This window comes from Ovis aries, chromosome 2 (assembly GCF_016772045.2).
Source record: "Ovis aries strain OAR_USU_Benz2616 breed Rambouillet chromosome 2, ARS-UI_Ramb_v3.0, whole genome shotgun sequence".
Taxonomy (NCBI): Eukaryota; Metazoa; Chordata; class Mammalia; order Artiodactyla; family Bovidae; genus Ovis; species Ovis aries.
Genome location: NC_056055.1, coordinates 111,428,446 through 111,443,351, shown reverse-complemented (window position 1 = coordinate 111,443,351; position 14,906 = coordinate 111,428,446). Strand labels below are relative to the sequence as shown.

At 43.5% G+C, this 14,906-nt stretch overlaps 1 protein-coding gene across 8 annotated transcripts in view; it reads left to right on the top strand.

The window, feature by feature from the left end:
• The window catches only part of CLCN3 (chloride voltage-gated channel 3), a 102,554-nt gene that overhangs the window by 60,685 nt on the left and 26,963 nt on the right, over positions 1–14,906 (top strand). For all 8 annotated transcript variants that reach the window (XM_060411065.1, XM_060411066.1, XM_042243560.1 and 5 more), the window contains 5 exons: positions 6,114–6,271; positions 9,258–9,357; positions 10,545–10,732; positions 11,755–11,877; positions 12,962–13,168. In XM_060411065.1, the coding sequence (XP_060267048.1) occupies positions 6,114–6,271; positions 9,258–9,357; positions 10,545–10,732; positions 11,755–11,877; positions 12,962–13,168 (776 nt within the window). The remainder of the gene's footprint in view (positions 1–6,113; positions 6,272–9,257; positions 9,358–10,544; positions 10,733–11,754; positions 11,878–12,961; positions 13,169–14,906) is intronic.

Here is a 14,906-nt window from a genome sequence, read left to right as displayed (position 1 = left end):
GGTGGGAAGCATGTGCACGGAGGATGAGGAGATGCTGCTGGACAAAGAACTTTGATCATTTCCAAAAGGTGTCCTGGTGTGTCTGCATCAGTGAGCACCGCACGTGCTGGAGAGAAATCCAAGTAAATGGTGTCACTCTGTATTCCCCCAGCTCTAAGAGGAGTTGTCAAGGAGGGCAAGGAGAGGTCTTATGAGGGAGTGTGGCCTCACCCCTTGATTTGGAAAGCCCTGTTATAATTTCCTAATTTCCAATCCTTGAAATACTGTTTTAGGAAAGAAAAGGAGATGCTCTTTGCCTGTGAGAGAGCTTTCACTTTTGCTTGTGGCATTGCCTCTGTGGTGTGTGCTGTATCACACATGAAATGGAGTGGGGCGATGACGCTGGGTAACTTAACACTCCCGCTTACAAGAATTTTATTAACACAGAGATGTAAGTGATTTGTGTTTGTCTCATTTCATCATTTATAAGGTAAACTTTAAGTGAAATCTAGATTGCAGTGAACTATACACAAATAATAATTAGGAATATTTAAAAACCATGGTTACTGTTAGGAAATGTAACGTCTTTGAAATTACTGCTAACATGCAACGATGTATAGGCATTTCTATGATCCTGTGAGAAACAAATGTTCCCTACCAGTTTGAAGTGGGACCCAGCCTTTCCTTTTCTTCTTTGAACTACTCAGATTTCCATGTTTGGTAGAACGAACTCTAAAAGAAAATGGGAATGATGTCACACACATGCTGAAATGAAAGTTTGAAACCCCCCCCCCTTTTTTTTACATAGCCAGGTAACTCTTGAATTTTATCTAGCAATCCTAAAGCAGACTTTAAATTTTAAAGCTACGTTAATTGATTTTGCATTAAGAATATGATAGTTTTTTTTTTTCAGTTGTCAGTTATAACGCGGTAAGAATCAGAATGCAGGGTGAGAGGTTAGAGCCAGATTGGACTGTCCGCCTTTCTCTGGAGATGCCTTTTCATCATGTGTATCAGAGCCGAAGAAATATTCTAATCAACTAGCAAAAAGTTTTTATTTTTATACCAAAATTAATCTTGGTTAATTCCAAAACCAAATTGATGTCAAGAGTCACAGAAGGACTCAGACTTCTTTTGGGAATAATTAGAGGGGAAACAGTGAATCTAAACAGATAAACATGTGGGCTCCCCTAAAGCAAGAAGACACGTCAGTACTTCTCCTGTGCGCCGGCTCTGTGTCCGGTGGAAGCAGATGGGCCTGAGGGGACAGGCTGACCTCCCAGGAGTCTGCCAGGCACATGACTGACAGGCGGAACCCTACCTGACAGGTGCCGTGGCAGCCCCAGAAGTGTCAAGGGATGCGCCAAACGTGGCATGTTGGTGCATGGGGTCCCCCGGTATGAAAAGCTTGAATGCTTTATTTCTGATTTTCTGGAATTTTTAATTACTGTGCAGTTCTGTGTGTTCGATATTGAGGTAATTTCTACAGACTAGTGACTGGAAAGTCACTGAGGCAGGACACACAGCTTCTGTGAGTGTGTAGGGGACTAGGCCTGTGCTGCCCCTGAAAATAAGAATGCTGGTCTCTGCTCTCTCCTCCCTGGTTCAGAAGGCTGTTGGGGATACACGCTTCATTTGCTTAGTATCTTCATGCTGCAGGCAGCTGGGGATTCTTAGCCTGCGGCTGCTGACTTACTGTGTCAATACATGTTAGGTGGTACAGAAATTTTGCTTTTGACTTTTTGTGTAGAATAGTAATAGTTAAGATCAGTAATGTGTGTCTCCATCTCTACCCAGATAAGAGTGAATAGGGACAAAGTTTGAAGTTTGCAAAATATATCACAGTAGACTTAAAAATTCTTTTTCTTTTAATTTCAGACTTAGAGATGTTGAAAAATAGTGCAGAGTCTCATAAGCCCTTCCCCTAGATTCCTGAATGCTAGCGTTTTACCTCGCGCTTTCATCCTGTGTCTTTCTCTGTCACGTGTGCCGTTCCGTCACACACTGCATACACTGTTAATTGTACATATGGGATGCACCGTGTTCTTCTTCCCTGAACCCTGTAAGGGTAAGGTGCAGATGTGATGGGCCTTCCCAGGTGGCTCCGTGGTAAAGCAGCTGCCTGCAATGTAGGAGACGTGGGTTTGATGCCTGGGTCGGGAAGATCCCCTGGTGGAGGGCATGGCACCCCACTCCAGTGTTCTTGCCTGAGAGTCCCATGGACAGAGGAGCCTGGAGGGCCATCTTTGGGGTCACGAAATGTCGGACGCGACCGAGCATGCACACGTGCAGATGTGATGCGCTGCAAGTGCTGAATACTTCCGTGTGTTTCCTTGTGAAAGGATATGTAGCTCGTCCACAGCTTCAGTACAGTTTCAGAGTCAGAAGATTGGCGCCGATGCTATTACTCACTGTTCCGACGGTCCTCAGGTTTGCTGAGTGCCGCCCTGACTGTCCTGGTCCTGCACTGCCCATCCCAGGCACGGACCGAGTTCGGTTGCGCGTCTCTGCGGCCTCCTTTTATCTAGTGCAGCTAGTCTTTCATGACTGACGTTTTTGAAGATCGCAAGCCACTTACATTGTAGAATTTCCCTCCGTTTCAGTTTGTTTTGCTTATGCTTTTGGGGCAGACTACCCCAGACGTCTTCCTGAGTGGTATCATAGAGGCTCTGATGCTTCCCTGTGAAAATATCTTCAGAATGACCATTGTAAATGTTATCACACAGAAGGTGGAGCCAGAGATGCTGGAACGTGTCAGGGTACTATAAATGCTGTCATTGCTTTTACTCTCCAGTCGCTTTTTCTTAAGAAAACTTACAGCCTTTCAGTTCATTTTGACAAAGTGGAAACTACTGAAATAATATCAGGATGGGGGGAGAGAGACCTGGAGCATGTAAAGGTTGTGGTGGAGGGTTTAGGGCTTGTGTTTTACGTGAGCAGGCATGGGCCATTGAGGGATTGGGTCTTTAAACCCTTAGCCAGAATGATAAATCATTTACCCTGGAGTGCTTCTGCCAAAACACTGAAGTCAGTTCACTACTCACTCTCCTGTTAGAATCTTACACCTTTCCAGGCCGAGCATTCAAATGTAAGTGGAGAGGAAAGAGGGACTTTGTTCCATCTGGTAGAAGTAAAGAAACGCTAAGTTCATTGTAGAATATTCAGTATTTGTTGTTGTTGAGTGGCTCAGTTGTGTCTGACTCTTTTGCTACCCCATCTGGAGCCCTGCCAGGCTCCTCTGTCCATGGAATTCTCCAGGCAAGATTACTGGAGTGGGTTATCATTTCCTCTTTCAGGGATCTTCCCAACCTACAGATCAAATCCATGTCTCTAAACAGATTCTTTAATGCTGAGCCACCAGGGAAGCCCAATATTCAGTATTACATCGTTTGAGATACTAATAACCCGTTCTGTGATAATGCTTGTTTCAACTGCCTCTTTGAATGATCAAAGAACAGAACTTGCAGCCCGGTGTAGTTTATTTGCTTCTATCTGGACAGCAATAAAACGAGTCCTTGTACTGATGGGGCGGGGAGGGGGCTCCAAGCACCTCTCCCTCCGGCTCCCGGCGGATTGAGGAGCCTCTCCTGCTCTAGCCTGGCATTGTTCACAGTGCTGGGCAAAATGCAGGTTCTGGCTTTGCCAGGGTTGTTTTTTGTGAATGACTGAACATTTCCGGTAGTTTCTTTTTAAACAAAAGAGGACAAGTTCATTTAAACCATCAGACTGGAAGGGTAGTCTGGGAACTTTGCTGTTTGGAATTTTGGTTTTCCATAAAACCACAAAATAAACTAAATGGGTTTCTTGAGTCTCTTTTTATGGTGTTTGTTTAAACATTAGTATAGTGCCACTCCTTATATTCTGTATCAATTAGTACATTCCTGTTAAAATGACATAGTTTTAGATGTTTATTTTTTGCCATAAAATCTATTACTGCTACATATTTGAAGATGTTAAGATCACCTGTTTGAAATTATGGGGGCTCAGATGAAAAAGAATCCGCCTGCAGTACAGGAGACCCGGGTTTGATCCCTGGGTTGGGAAAATCCCCTGGAGGAGGGCATGGCAACCCACTATAGTATTCTTGCCTGGAAAATTCAGTGGGCTGAGGATCCTGGCAGGCTGCAGTCCTTGGGGCCGTAAAGAGCCAGACACAGCCAAGCACATGCACATATGTATGTGTGGGGATAGATACACCTGTGACGGCTGTGCAGAAAATTAAAGCTCCTTCTCTGCTTTTTCTAACAAATCTACTTCCCAGAGGTCACCATTATTAACATGTTGGTTCATTTCTCTGTATTTAAATATACCATAAGCATAACTTTTAACCGCAAATAAATTTAACCAAATAAACTTGCTACGCTGCCTTTGAAAATAGGGTCGGGCATTAGGAGAAATCTTGCTCTTCTTCTGTAAATAAACTGTTGCTGAAACACAGCCGTATTCACTCGTCTGTATGTTGGTAGGACTTCTTTTGCGCTGATATGGCAGGCTCAGACTCAGCGTGGCAGAGCTGCGTAGTTGCGACTGTTCGGCTTCCAGAGCCCAGCAGGTAGACTCTGGCTCTTTTGCTGACCCCAGTTTTAGACTGTGAGCGCTTCGGCGTTTGTTTCACTTTCTTCCTAGAGCTCTAGTGTGGTTCTGTGCCCACACTGTGCAGTTTATGGGCTTACACAAGTGTTAGGTAGGCAGAATAGGGAAAAGGAGCCCAAATTGGCGGTGGCTGCAAGACAAGGAAGGGAAAAGCCCGCGAAAATAACAACAAAAGAAGGCCCAAGGACCAGAGTGAGGACCTCAGGTAAGACAAACAACACTCCTGCCTGGCCCAGTTTACATAGGACAGGCCCAGGGAGAGAGAAACATATAAATAGAGGAGCCAAAGCTCGCTCTGTCTCTCTGTCTCCCGCACGCTGGGGCGCTCTTCTCGCGTGTTCGGATTGACGTGCCCTGATGCCTCGAAGATGGATTTCCCTGCTATCTTCTAAATAAAATAGAGCTGTCACACTGAGCTGTAACACTGATTTGTCTAAGAGCTACGACATGGTCCATTCGAGACCTGAGAGCTATAACACGGTCTACCCAAGACCTGAGAGTTGTGACACGCCGAGGGGGCTTTAATGTCCGTCACTCCAAATCTTTGCTGTGACGAGACAAAGAGCCGAGGAGCACACTCGCGTGACACAAGTGTAAGTGCAGGGAGAGTTCCTGGACTTTGCCTGCTGGTTGGACAGCACGTGTGCAGCTTTCCCTTCTCAATGAAGCTGCACCGGTTGATACTGAACCTAATGATTTTGTTCCAGGACCTCTTTTCCCCATATCTTTGCCAGCTCAGTGCATTGGCCAACCTTTTAAATCTTTACCAGTCTGGTAGAGGAGAATGATACTGTAGGTTTGCTCTGCATTTCTTTTTTGTGTTAGATTGAATTTCTTTTCAAATTTAAGAGCTAGTTGTGTTTTTGTGAATTGTCTTTCAGTCCCCTTTCTTGTACCCTCAAGTCTGTTGCATAGTGGACACTGGCCAAATATTATGTGTTGAGTTCTCGCGAGGGAACCTGCTTGCTGACACAGTTGATGTAGAAGAGCGAGAGAGACGTTGTCAGGGAGAGGAAGAACTTCCTCCTGGGACAGAATCTTGACCTGCAACCCACATCTCCACTGAGCATTGTCTTTTCTCCCGGACAGAATACAGTTGCCTTTTTGCCAGGGCAGTTGTAATTTTCTTCAGTGTATCTACCTTCATCTTCAATGTATCCATCTTCACCTTCAATGTATCCACCTTCAACGTATCCATCTTCAGTGTATCCTTTCAATGTATCCATCCTCTGCCCCATGTTCCCACTTTGTGGACTCTGTCCTGGACGCTGGTAACCAGGAAGTGCTGCAGAGCTCCTTTCCCCAGGGTGCCCTCGGATGACTTAGGAAGGTGGCTTCTCGTGCTGTCCTGAGAGTGGGGCAGGATGTGCCCTAGTCCTTTTCCTTACTTCCAAGTTTGAGATGCATTTTCTTAACGCTTTCCTTCCTCTGTTGATGTAACTATTTCAAGTGATCCTATGTCTTTAGGAATTACTAATGAGCTGCATAGCTGTCCATTGTCACTCACAGAACACGCTCATTGTTCCTTGTTGGCTCTGCAGGAACTCACTACACAATGACCAACGGGGGCAGCATCAGCAGCTCCACACACTTGCTGGATCTTCTGGACGAGCCCATCCCTGGGGTTGGCACCTATGATGACTTCCACACCATCGACTGGGTGCGAGAGAAGTGTAAAGACAGAGAAAGGCATCGCCGGGTACGTTTGCTCAGTAATCTTGACAGCAGCAGCACACAGAGAGATCCTTGAATAATGTTGTCTTTCTGCCAGTGATCTCAGGCTGCCAGAATGTTACAAGTACATTTAAGTAAGGTTCCACATATTATAAGTAGTACGGTTTTTTCTCTATACCTTTTAAAAGTTTATTGACATCCTTTATCTTTCTGGAAGGGATTTGAAGCAGCTTACAATCAAAGAAGTAGAGGAAGACAGAATAGGAGGGAAAGGCAAAGGCCTGTGAGTTGGAGAAGATCAAGCCGAGTTCAGGAGGTAGCAGTCAGCCTGGCGCTTGACTTTGAGCATCAGGCCAAAGAGGAAATGTGTTACATAATTTCAGTTGTTGGAAAAAGAAGCAGCTTACTGGGGAGATAGCTATTTTATCTCCATTCTTGGTCTTAAATCCTGAGCTATTTCTCAAATTGAGTCCTGTGGGGACATATGGAATGTTAGTGTAAAGTACTAATCAATAAAAGAATGGCTTTTGCTTAAAAACTACAATGTATGTTATCTTTTTTGTTGTTGTTTGTGGTTTATTGATAGTGTCATTCAAAAATTTTAACAGAAAAAAAATCTCTTGAAAATAAAATTCCAAATTCTAAAAAGCCATTTGCAAATTTGAGCTCTGAAGTTAACTCATAGATGTAATAATAATTGCTTGTACAAATGAGTTACTACCTTTCATAATAATGTTTATATATCTATTAAACCTGAAATTGGACTTAGATTATATTGTTTATGAAAAGTACTGCTTCTGAGATTCATTAGTCACTATTCACCCTTTCTGCAAATAAGACATGACAACATATTAGATGATAAAACTGAGAAATTTCAAAAACATACCCTTAAAAGTAACAATAACAAGCTCATTACATGTTAACACAAACAATGTCTTTATGAAAAATAGCTATTTTCCAAGATAAACAATGCTCAGTGAGAGAGCGGCGCTGGACTGCGTCTTCATGAACCTCACTCATTACTGTGTGGTCTCCTGAGAGCCGCTGGGCTGTCTTACACGCTGCTGCAGACTGCTGGGCGTTTCGGTTGAAGTACATGAAGAAAATCCAGCCTCACAGCCGCGTAGCTGGAAAAGCCAGGAGCATTTTAATAACCTTTTCAGGTCGTTGTGGATTTCTTCTTTGATGCTGCAAGGCAGTGGCAGGGACATGTAGGTAGTTTCTTAAAGGCTAGCTGCCGTGTGTGCCCTAGACCTGCATCAGCGAAGCCCTTGTCTTTGGTCACGTTAGAATCGTCTGGTTCCCCTTGAACTTGGCGTGAATGATTCTGTCACGTTGTGCCGTGATCCTTTGGCAAATACTGATTCACTGATTCATGCAGTTCTTTGAACAGTTGACATGTTCATTGTACCGTGTCAGTATATAGTTTCAAAAAAGCCACATTTGTTAATGTCAACAATAATCTCCTCGGAAAAGTCTTTAACTATTGAGATCTGTCATTCTTATAGTAATGGATATAAGTTCTCTAAAATCCTTATTTTTATTTTGAAGCTCAAAATCTGTCATTGGAACCAAATACACATTTTACTTGAAATGACAGGCTTACTTGGTTCGTTTTTTTGAGAAAAATACCTGTCAAATTTCCAAGTCTGAAAAACCAGAGTTCCAGTATATTTTTGTTCAAGTAAGAATGGCACTCCGTGAAAGTGGCTTATGCTGCAGGCCAAAGAGACCACACAGAGGCTCTTCCACAGGCAAGCCGCCTCCTTCACGGTGTGTGAGAAGTGCTCTGTGTGCAGTCTTTACGTGTAGTGTTCAGGAGTTGCACATCCAGTGTTATGTTGTCCCTTTAATTTTTTAAAATACAATCATGCATATTTATATACTTATTTTTCTTAGATAAATGGGAGCATCCTATACGCGTGGATGCCTTGCTTTTCTCCCCGACATGATACTGCAGTCATCTCATTCTTTTCTAATGACTACAGAGTTTCTCATGACACAGATGTAACTGCAGTTTATTTGACCAGTACTGTTCTGATGAACGTTTAGATGACGTTCAAGTTTCTGCTTCATATTGTATTTTATTAAACATTACAGTTATTAAGAAAAAGCAATGTGAGGTTTATTATTTTTAAAAGGAATGTCCTACCTTCAATCCTAGAGCAAGGTGAATATCTATAATTGGTTGCTTATAACAAAGGAGGAGTAAAATTGCCTCCTTCAGCCTTTTGAATGTGGCTTTGTGGCTTGAAATAGACCAGATGCTTGAAAGAGACCAGATCATTGAGTTCTGGCTGTAGCCCTCCCACAGGGCGGTGGAGCAGGGAGTGCCTGGCCTGAGAGTGGCCTGTGGAGCAGCCGGGCCGCAGGACAGGGAGGGGCGGGCGCGGTCGGGGGGCTTCTTGTGAAGCGCACGCTGACTGAGGGAGCAGACTGGCCCTGGGCGTCTCCGGGTGAGAGCTGGTGTCAGGTCCGTCAGCGGCCTCTGCCTCACGCAGCGACGGCACCCTGCCTGTGGCATCGGCACACTGGCACGCTACGGGCCTGAATGTTTCGGCAGCCCCTTTATTCACAGGACTGTGTTCTGCGTTTTCGGGCACAGTACTCTTCGTCACTGCTTGCCTTTTGGGACCACTGCATGCCGCTTAACTGCTAGAACCAGAGAAAGAGCAGGGAGCGACGGCCACTTCTAGCTGTGATGTCTTATTTCTGTCACTATAAAAGGTGCATGCCAGCTAACGTTGGTGCAGTCTGAAGCAATCTGGGTCAGCGTCTGTGTGGACGGTGAGGCCCTCGCTCTCATTCTGAGGCTCTGGGTCAATGCTTGTCATCCGATTCACAGGCGCGGCAGCTGTCTGATCTGCTGTTTCTGCCCCAAACTCACTCACTCGATCGTTTAGTTGAGAAAGTACTGTTCCATGTACAGAAACTGAGGAAATTGTTGGATTCTAGAATTGTGGCTGCTACTCACGGTGTGAAGAATGAAGCATGACCATTTCTAATTTCAGATCAACAGCAAAAAGAAAGAATCAGCATGGGAGATGACGAAAAGCCTGTACGATGCGTGGTCAGGGTGGCTCGTGGTGACGCTGACAGGGTTGGCATCAGGTAAAGAGGACTGTTCATGCAATGCCGCTCTGGTTAACAGGATGATAAATAGTTCTCCCTTCCTTTTTTTTTTCCCCCAGAAACTTTTGGATTTTTAGAAGCATTTGTTTTGTTTCTTTCCTTCCAAAAAAATATCCTTAAATGTAAGAGTGGGAGGCAGGAGTCTCAGAGCTCTGGGCTTGGCTCAATCACCTTAAGTGTCCAATTTGATCTTTCTCACTCGTTGTCTTTATCTGTAAAATACTTAGTCTGCACCAGATGGTCGGTAAAGTGTATTTTACTGTTAACATCATAATAAATAGGTAATATTTATTGAGTACTTCCTATGGGTCGTGCCCTGTTCCAAAAGCTTTGTGTGTGTGTAGACCTCACGGCAGTCCTGTGGTCTGACTCGTGCAGATGGGGGGCTGAGCACAGAGAGGTTAAGCAACTTGACGAGGTGTCACAGCTCGTGAGTGGGCAGGCCACGGCTAGGGCCAGTCTTTAGGCTCCAGTGGGCCACAGAGTGCTCAGCAGCCCTGGGCGTGAATGGAATAGCAGTGGAAGATGTGCAAACCAGCAGGAAGGGCTGCTTTACTGACTTTGAGCTTCCACCACGGAAGAGTATGTCCTGAAGAGCATAACAGGAAAATATACAGTTGTGGAGAGAACAGAGGGAGGTCCTGAGATTCTGAGGTGTTCATGTGACCTGTTCACCTTCTTATATGAGAAGGACTTAGATTTTTACCATCAATTTGTGTATTCTTTGTATTCTGTTTCATTCCTGCCATGAGTTTCACTAACTCTAATGGTTATTCCATTATAGTGAGCTTAAGATCCTTTGTAAGTCTATGAATTGGGTTTTCAATTAAAAAACACCAGTAGAGACTCTGATGTCACAGCCAGAGATGAGGCTCTAATGCCAAGGGACAGCCTTTGAAAGAGTCAGATACATTTAAAAAGTTACAGTCAATTTCAATGGTGTAACTAGTTTTAATTTCAAAGAAGAACAATTCTATTTTAAAGAATAGCTATTTACGGTTGTAAATATAGTGCATATAGTAGGATTTGAAAACCTTAGGTTCGTGTAGTATTTCCCATATGACCATTTATTGTAGGGCATCCCCAGCTCTCCTTGACCCTGTAAGTTGACAGTTTCGGAGGCCCCAGAAGTGGACCGTCTTCAGCGCCTCCAACATCTTTTGCAGGGGCACTGGCTGGGTTAATAGACATTGCGGCCGACTGGATGACGGACCTGAAGGAGGGTATCTGCCTGAGCGCGCTCTGGTACAACCACGAGCAGTGCTGCTGGGGGTCCAACGAAACCACGTTCGAAGAGAGGGACAAGTGTCCACAGTGGAAAACGTGGGCAGAGTTGATCATAGGCCAGGCCGAGGTGAGTCCTGCCCTGTGTCCCAGTGGATCAACAGTGAGTACAGTGAAGCCAGTCTCCAGTTCACTAACGAGCTAGAGGACTGCACCTGTCCTAAGGGGAAGTAGAGGAGTGGATGTAACAGGGTAGAATGGGAGATAGGATTCTATCACTGCTGTGAGTAGAATTTAAGCACTGTTTCTAAAGCTCTGGTGTTAGTTAACTGCATAATCACAAGCAAGGCTGCTGCGTTATGATGTAAACTGTGTTTTTATTGTGGAAATGAAGTGCGGTAGGAGCTGTATAAACAGAGGTTAATATGAAGCCAAGCTATCAAAACTGCTCATTAACATTAGTATATCACAGTTGTTTGGGAAGTATAGGTTATCAAGAATTGTAAAGTAAGTCTTTTAACTGGAGATAATTTTATAGAAATCCTTAGATTTTTCCTTGTGGCATTACAGTATTTACATGATTATTTTACTGTTGATATTTTATAAAGACCATTTAAAAGTCAGAATGTCATATATATATGTATGAAAAACATTTTAGAAGTTAGAATAGTATATATATATATTTTATATACATATGTTTTTGAGGAGCTATGGATATGTTTTTAGAATTTTCTTGTCGTTGAATCTTAGAGCTGGAAAGAATGAGATGGGCAGTGTACTGTCTCCCACTTTATCTCCAGAACTGCTGCAAATGAAAGCTGAGTGTGAAGGCAGTTTTGTCTTCACCAACTGTTTTCAAAAACTGGTTTGTGGGCTGGCAGAGATTGAAGTGCAGCTGAGATTCTTGGCAACAAGACTCTGGGGATCAGAAAGCAGCTAGGGAAAATATTAAATAGATTGTCTCCTTCCATGTATAGTATAAATATGTTTTAGGTTCCACTTAAGTAGTTTGCTCCGTAAAGCTGTCACAGTTGTGGCAGTAAACCACGAGCCTTTGCAGAGCTTGCCGCAAGTTGCTTCGGTGGCAAGCACTGGGGCTAGCAGTGCCCGCAGCAACTAGCGAGTTCGTTCTGTTGAACCCTTTGGTTTCAGGGTCCTGGCTCGTACATCATGAACTACATGATGTACATCTTCTGGGCCTTGAGTTTCGCCTTTCTTGCCGTCTCGCTGGTGAAGGTGTTTGCGCCATACGCCTGTGGCTCTGGGATCCCAGAGGTAAGCCCTGCAGCGCTCAGTGTCTTACCATTTTGTGATCCTGATGCTTAAGTTTTTGCCCGTGGGAGGGGAGGCGAGATAATGGTTTCGCTGGGGAAACAGTTTGTCTGTCATACAAGAAAGAAAAGTTTTTAAATGTCCACTGATAGTAGACTTTGTTGAAAGAAGTCCTTCCCCATAGTCATTTCATTGTTTTCTGGAGAGGTCGATTTTTTTTTCTTCTCGCTTTAATGTAGTACATAACTAAACAAATATCAGCACTCAGTTAAACACCAAGAACTTGGAAAATGTCAGCTGAAATTCTTTGGTGAATTAGTTGATGTTTTTCTCTTATGAATTGGATTTGAATATATTTATTCTCTTTTTACAACTTTTTAAATTAGATAAGATAATCCTTGAATTTGGCAAATAATATTTATAATGATTTTATACTTTAAATATTTGATCATAGTATAAAGTTGAGGTTTTACTTTTTATCAGTAATACTGTGAAGAATACATTTAGGACTGAACATGAACTTACTCCCCCCCTTTTTATTTTTCTGTCTTAAATAAGTTACTAGCTTTTTCTAGTGCGTAGCTTTTAAAAGCAATGTTAGTGACCGTAAAGCTGCATTAAGAACATCTTTAATACAGAACAATACCATATAGTATTCACCAGTTGTCACATATCCTTCTTAATATATAAGAAAATATTACACGTAATTAGACATTTTATTCTGAGAAGACATACTGTCTTTGAAGGCAAAATACCTTTATTTCTGACACAAGAGTGTCTGAAATGTATCTAACTGTATTATATTTCTATAGTAGAAATATTGCGATTTACCATTAGCTGGTTATGTAACTGTACCCCCTGTAACGAAGCCTGTAGCCCCTTATCATGGCCTGGTATTTCAGTTTTGTTCATGAGCTAGGGCTGCCTTATACCCTTGCAGGGGAAGAGAGTTAGAATATGTTACAGATTTATTGTATAGAGCATAATAGTTCAGACTTTCAGAAAATGAATTGTGAATCTTCCCATTGCCCACTGAAATTTGCAGTTTCTTAAAGGAAAGTAAGCTGCTTTGATCTCTCCTTTGTAGATTAAAACTATTTTGAGTGGATTCATCATCCGAGGCTACTTGGGAAAATGGACTTTAATGATTAAAACCATCACATTAGTACTGGCTGTGGCATCAGGCTTGAGTTTAGGAAAAGAAGGGCCCTTGGTCCATGTTGCCTGTTGCTGTGGAAACATCTTTTCCTACCTCTTTCCGAAGTACAGCACAAATGAAGCTAAAAAAAGAGAGGTAAGTGTATTCTGTCATTTATTTAACAGGCGAATGAATGTCCACTATATACACTTACTGCTTGAGCAGTTTCACATATTTTACTGTCTACTCTTTGGGTAAATTCTGTACTCAGATTCAAATTGTAATGTGAGACTTCCTTGTACTCCTTCCCCCTTTCTGAATGGTCTCTAGAGTTGGCCTGGTGTCTGTTGGTTTCAGTAGGATTTCAGAAATATTTTCCTTTGCCTTACACCTTTCCTCCTCTGACATGTTTCCCAAATGTTGCGTTCCTTTCTCTCCTGGTTCTCCCCATCGGTGATTCTCCTGGAGTGGGGCTTCTCACCAGCTGTTTTCCTCTGGAGGAGGGGTGCCACCTCAGGGGGCTTGCGGCTCCTTAGGGAACCCAGAGGGCGTCAGACCACCTGAAGTTGATACTGGTTCACAGTGAAGGGCGGGTAGCACCTGCTTTTTACTTGGCTCTTTAGGGCAGCTTCCTTTGCCCTTTTGTTCAGGTCATCCTGAGATCATGGAGACATTGAAACCTGATGTTTGCAGGTTGCTGTGGATATTTTCTAGAAGAAAAGTGGGCTCCTTGCACCTTCTTATTAGCTCCAGACTGTGGGAGCCCCATCCCTTCGTGTTCCCCTGTCTAGTCTGCGTTTGTCAGTTCACTCCCATTACTTGCTGTTGGACCTTGACATTGTGAGGGAAAATTTGTTATTTGTTCTCTCTAAGTGCAAAAATCACCTAATTAGGTAACATTATAGAAATCAGCTTCACCTGGACTTTGGTGCAAACACGTTGTGGTGTTTATGACTTGACTTGACTCTGACACCTCGGGGCAGACATGGCTGGCTTTCATGTTGATTGAGAGCATTGAGGCCTCATATTTTGATTTTCTTCCTTTGCCCACTTCTTTTGAAATGTTTAAATGCTTCTTAGGCACTTATGTGGAACAGATCAAAACATCTGTGAGTTGTAGTACTTAGGTGCTAGCTTGATTATAGATTCTGTTAAAGCTAGAATCAGAAGATTCTGCAAGGTGTGTTGTCTGCAGTCGTGCTGGTGGGAAAACACTGAGACATAAGCCTTGCTGCTCCCTGTCAGAGTCTGCATTCTCAGGCCAGGCACAGTTTAAGTGAAACACGAATTTGTTCATTTTTAATTTGCCAACTAGCAGCCTGACTATGGAGTTCATGCTCATAACACTTAGAATTTAATTTTTTATTATTTCAGATTTCTCTTTCAAAGATGTACAAATTCAGCGTTTGAAAAAATGCATTGGTAGCCTCAGATATTTGCTGGAGTCAAGTAGTAGAAGGAATAAAGACTCTTCGGAAAAGTGGCTAATTATGAGTAGATGCCCGTGACTGTGTGTGTGTTTGGCTTCATGCTGGTGGGAGCTGGAGGGGGACCCTGGGTTCTGTTCCTTCCTTCCCGTGGCCTGTGTGCGGGGGCTCGGGGCGGCCAGCCTGGGCCCTCGGGGCAGCCGGGTTTGCACCTTCACGTGAGGCTTCCATGGTGGCAGCAGCCATCTCTTCAGATGACTCAGTTGACTGAAAATGTAGGGAAACGTGATGGGTTTGCAGTTCCCTGGTCATTTCGCCAGGATGTGGACTGAAGTAATGATTAGTGATGAAACAGTGAGCCCTAAAATCTGAAGAAATGACATCCTGCTTAAAAACAAACGGCTCTCCCTGAGCCCCAGTCCTGGCTTGCTGGTCTTCTCATGCAGGCATCCTGATGCTTGAATTCA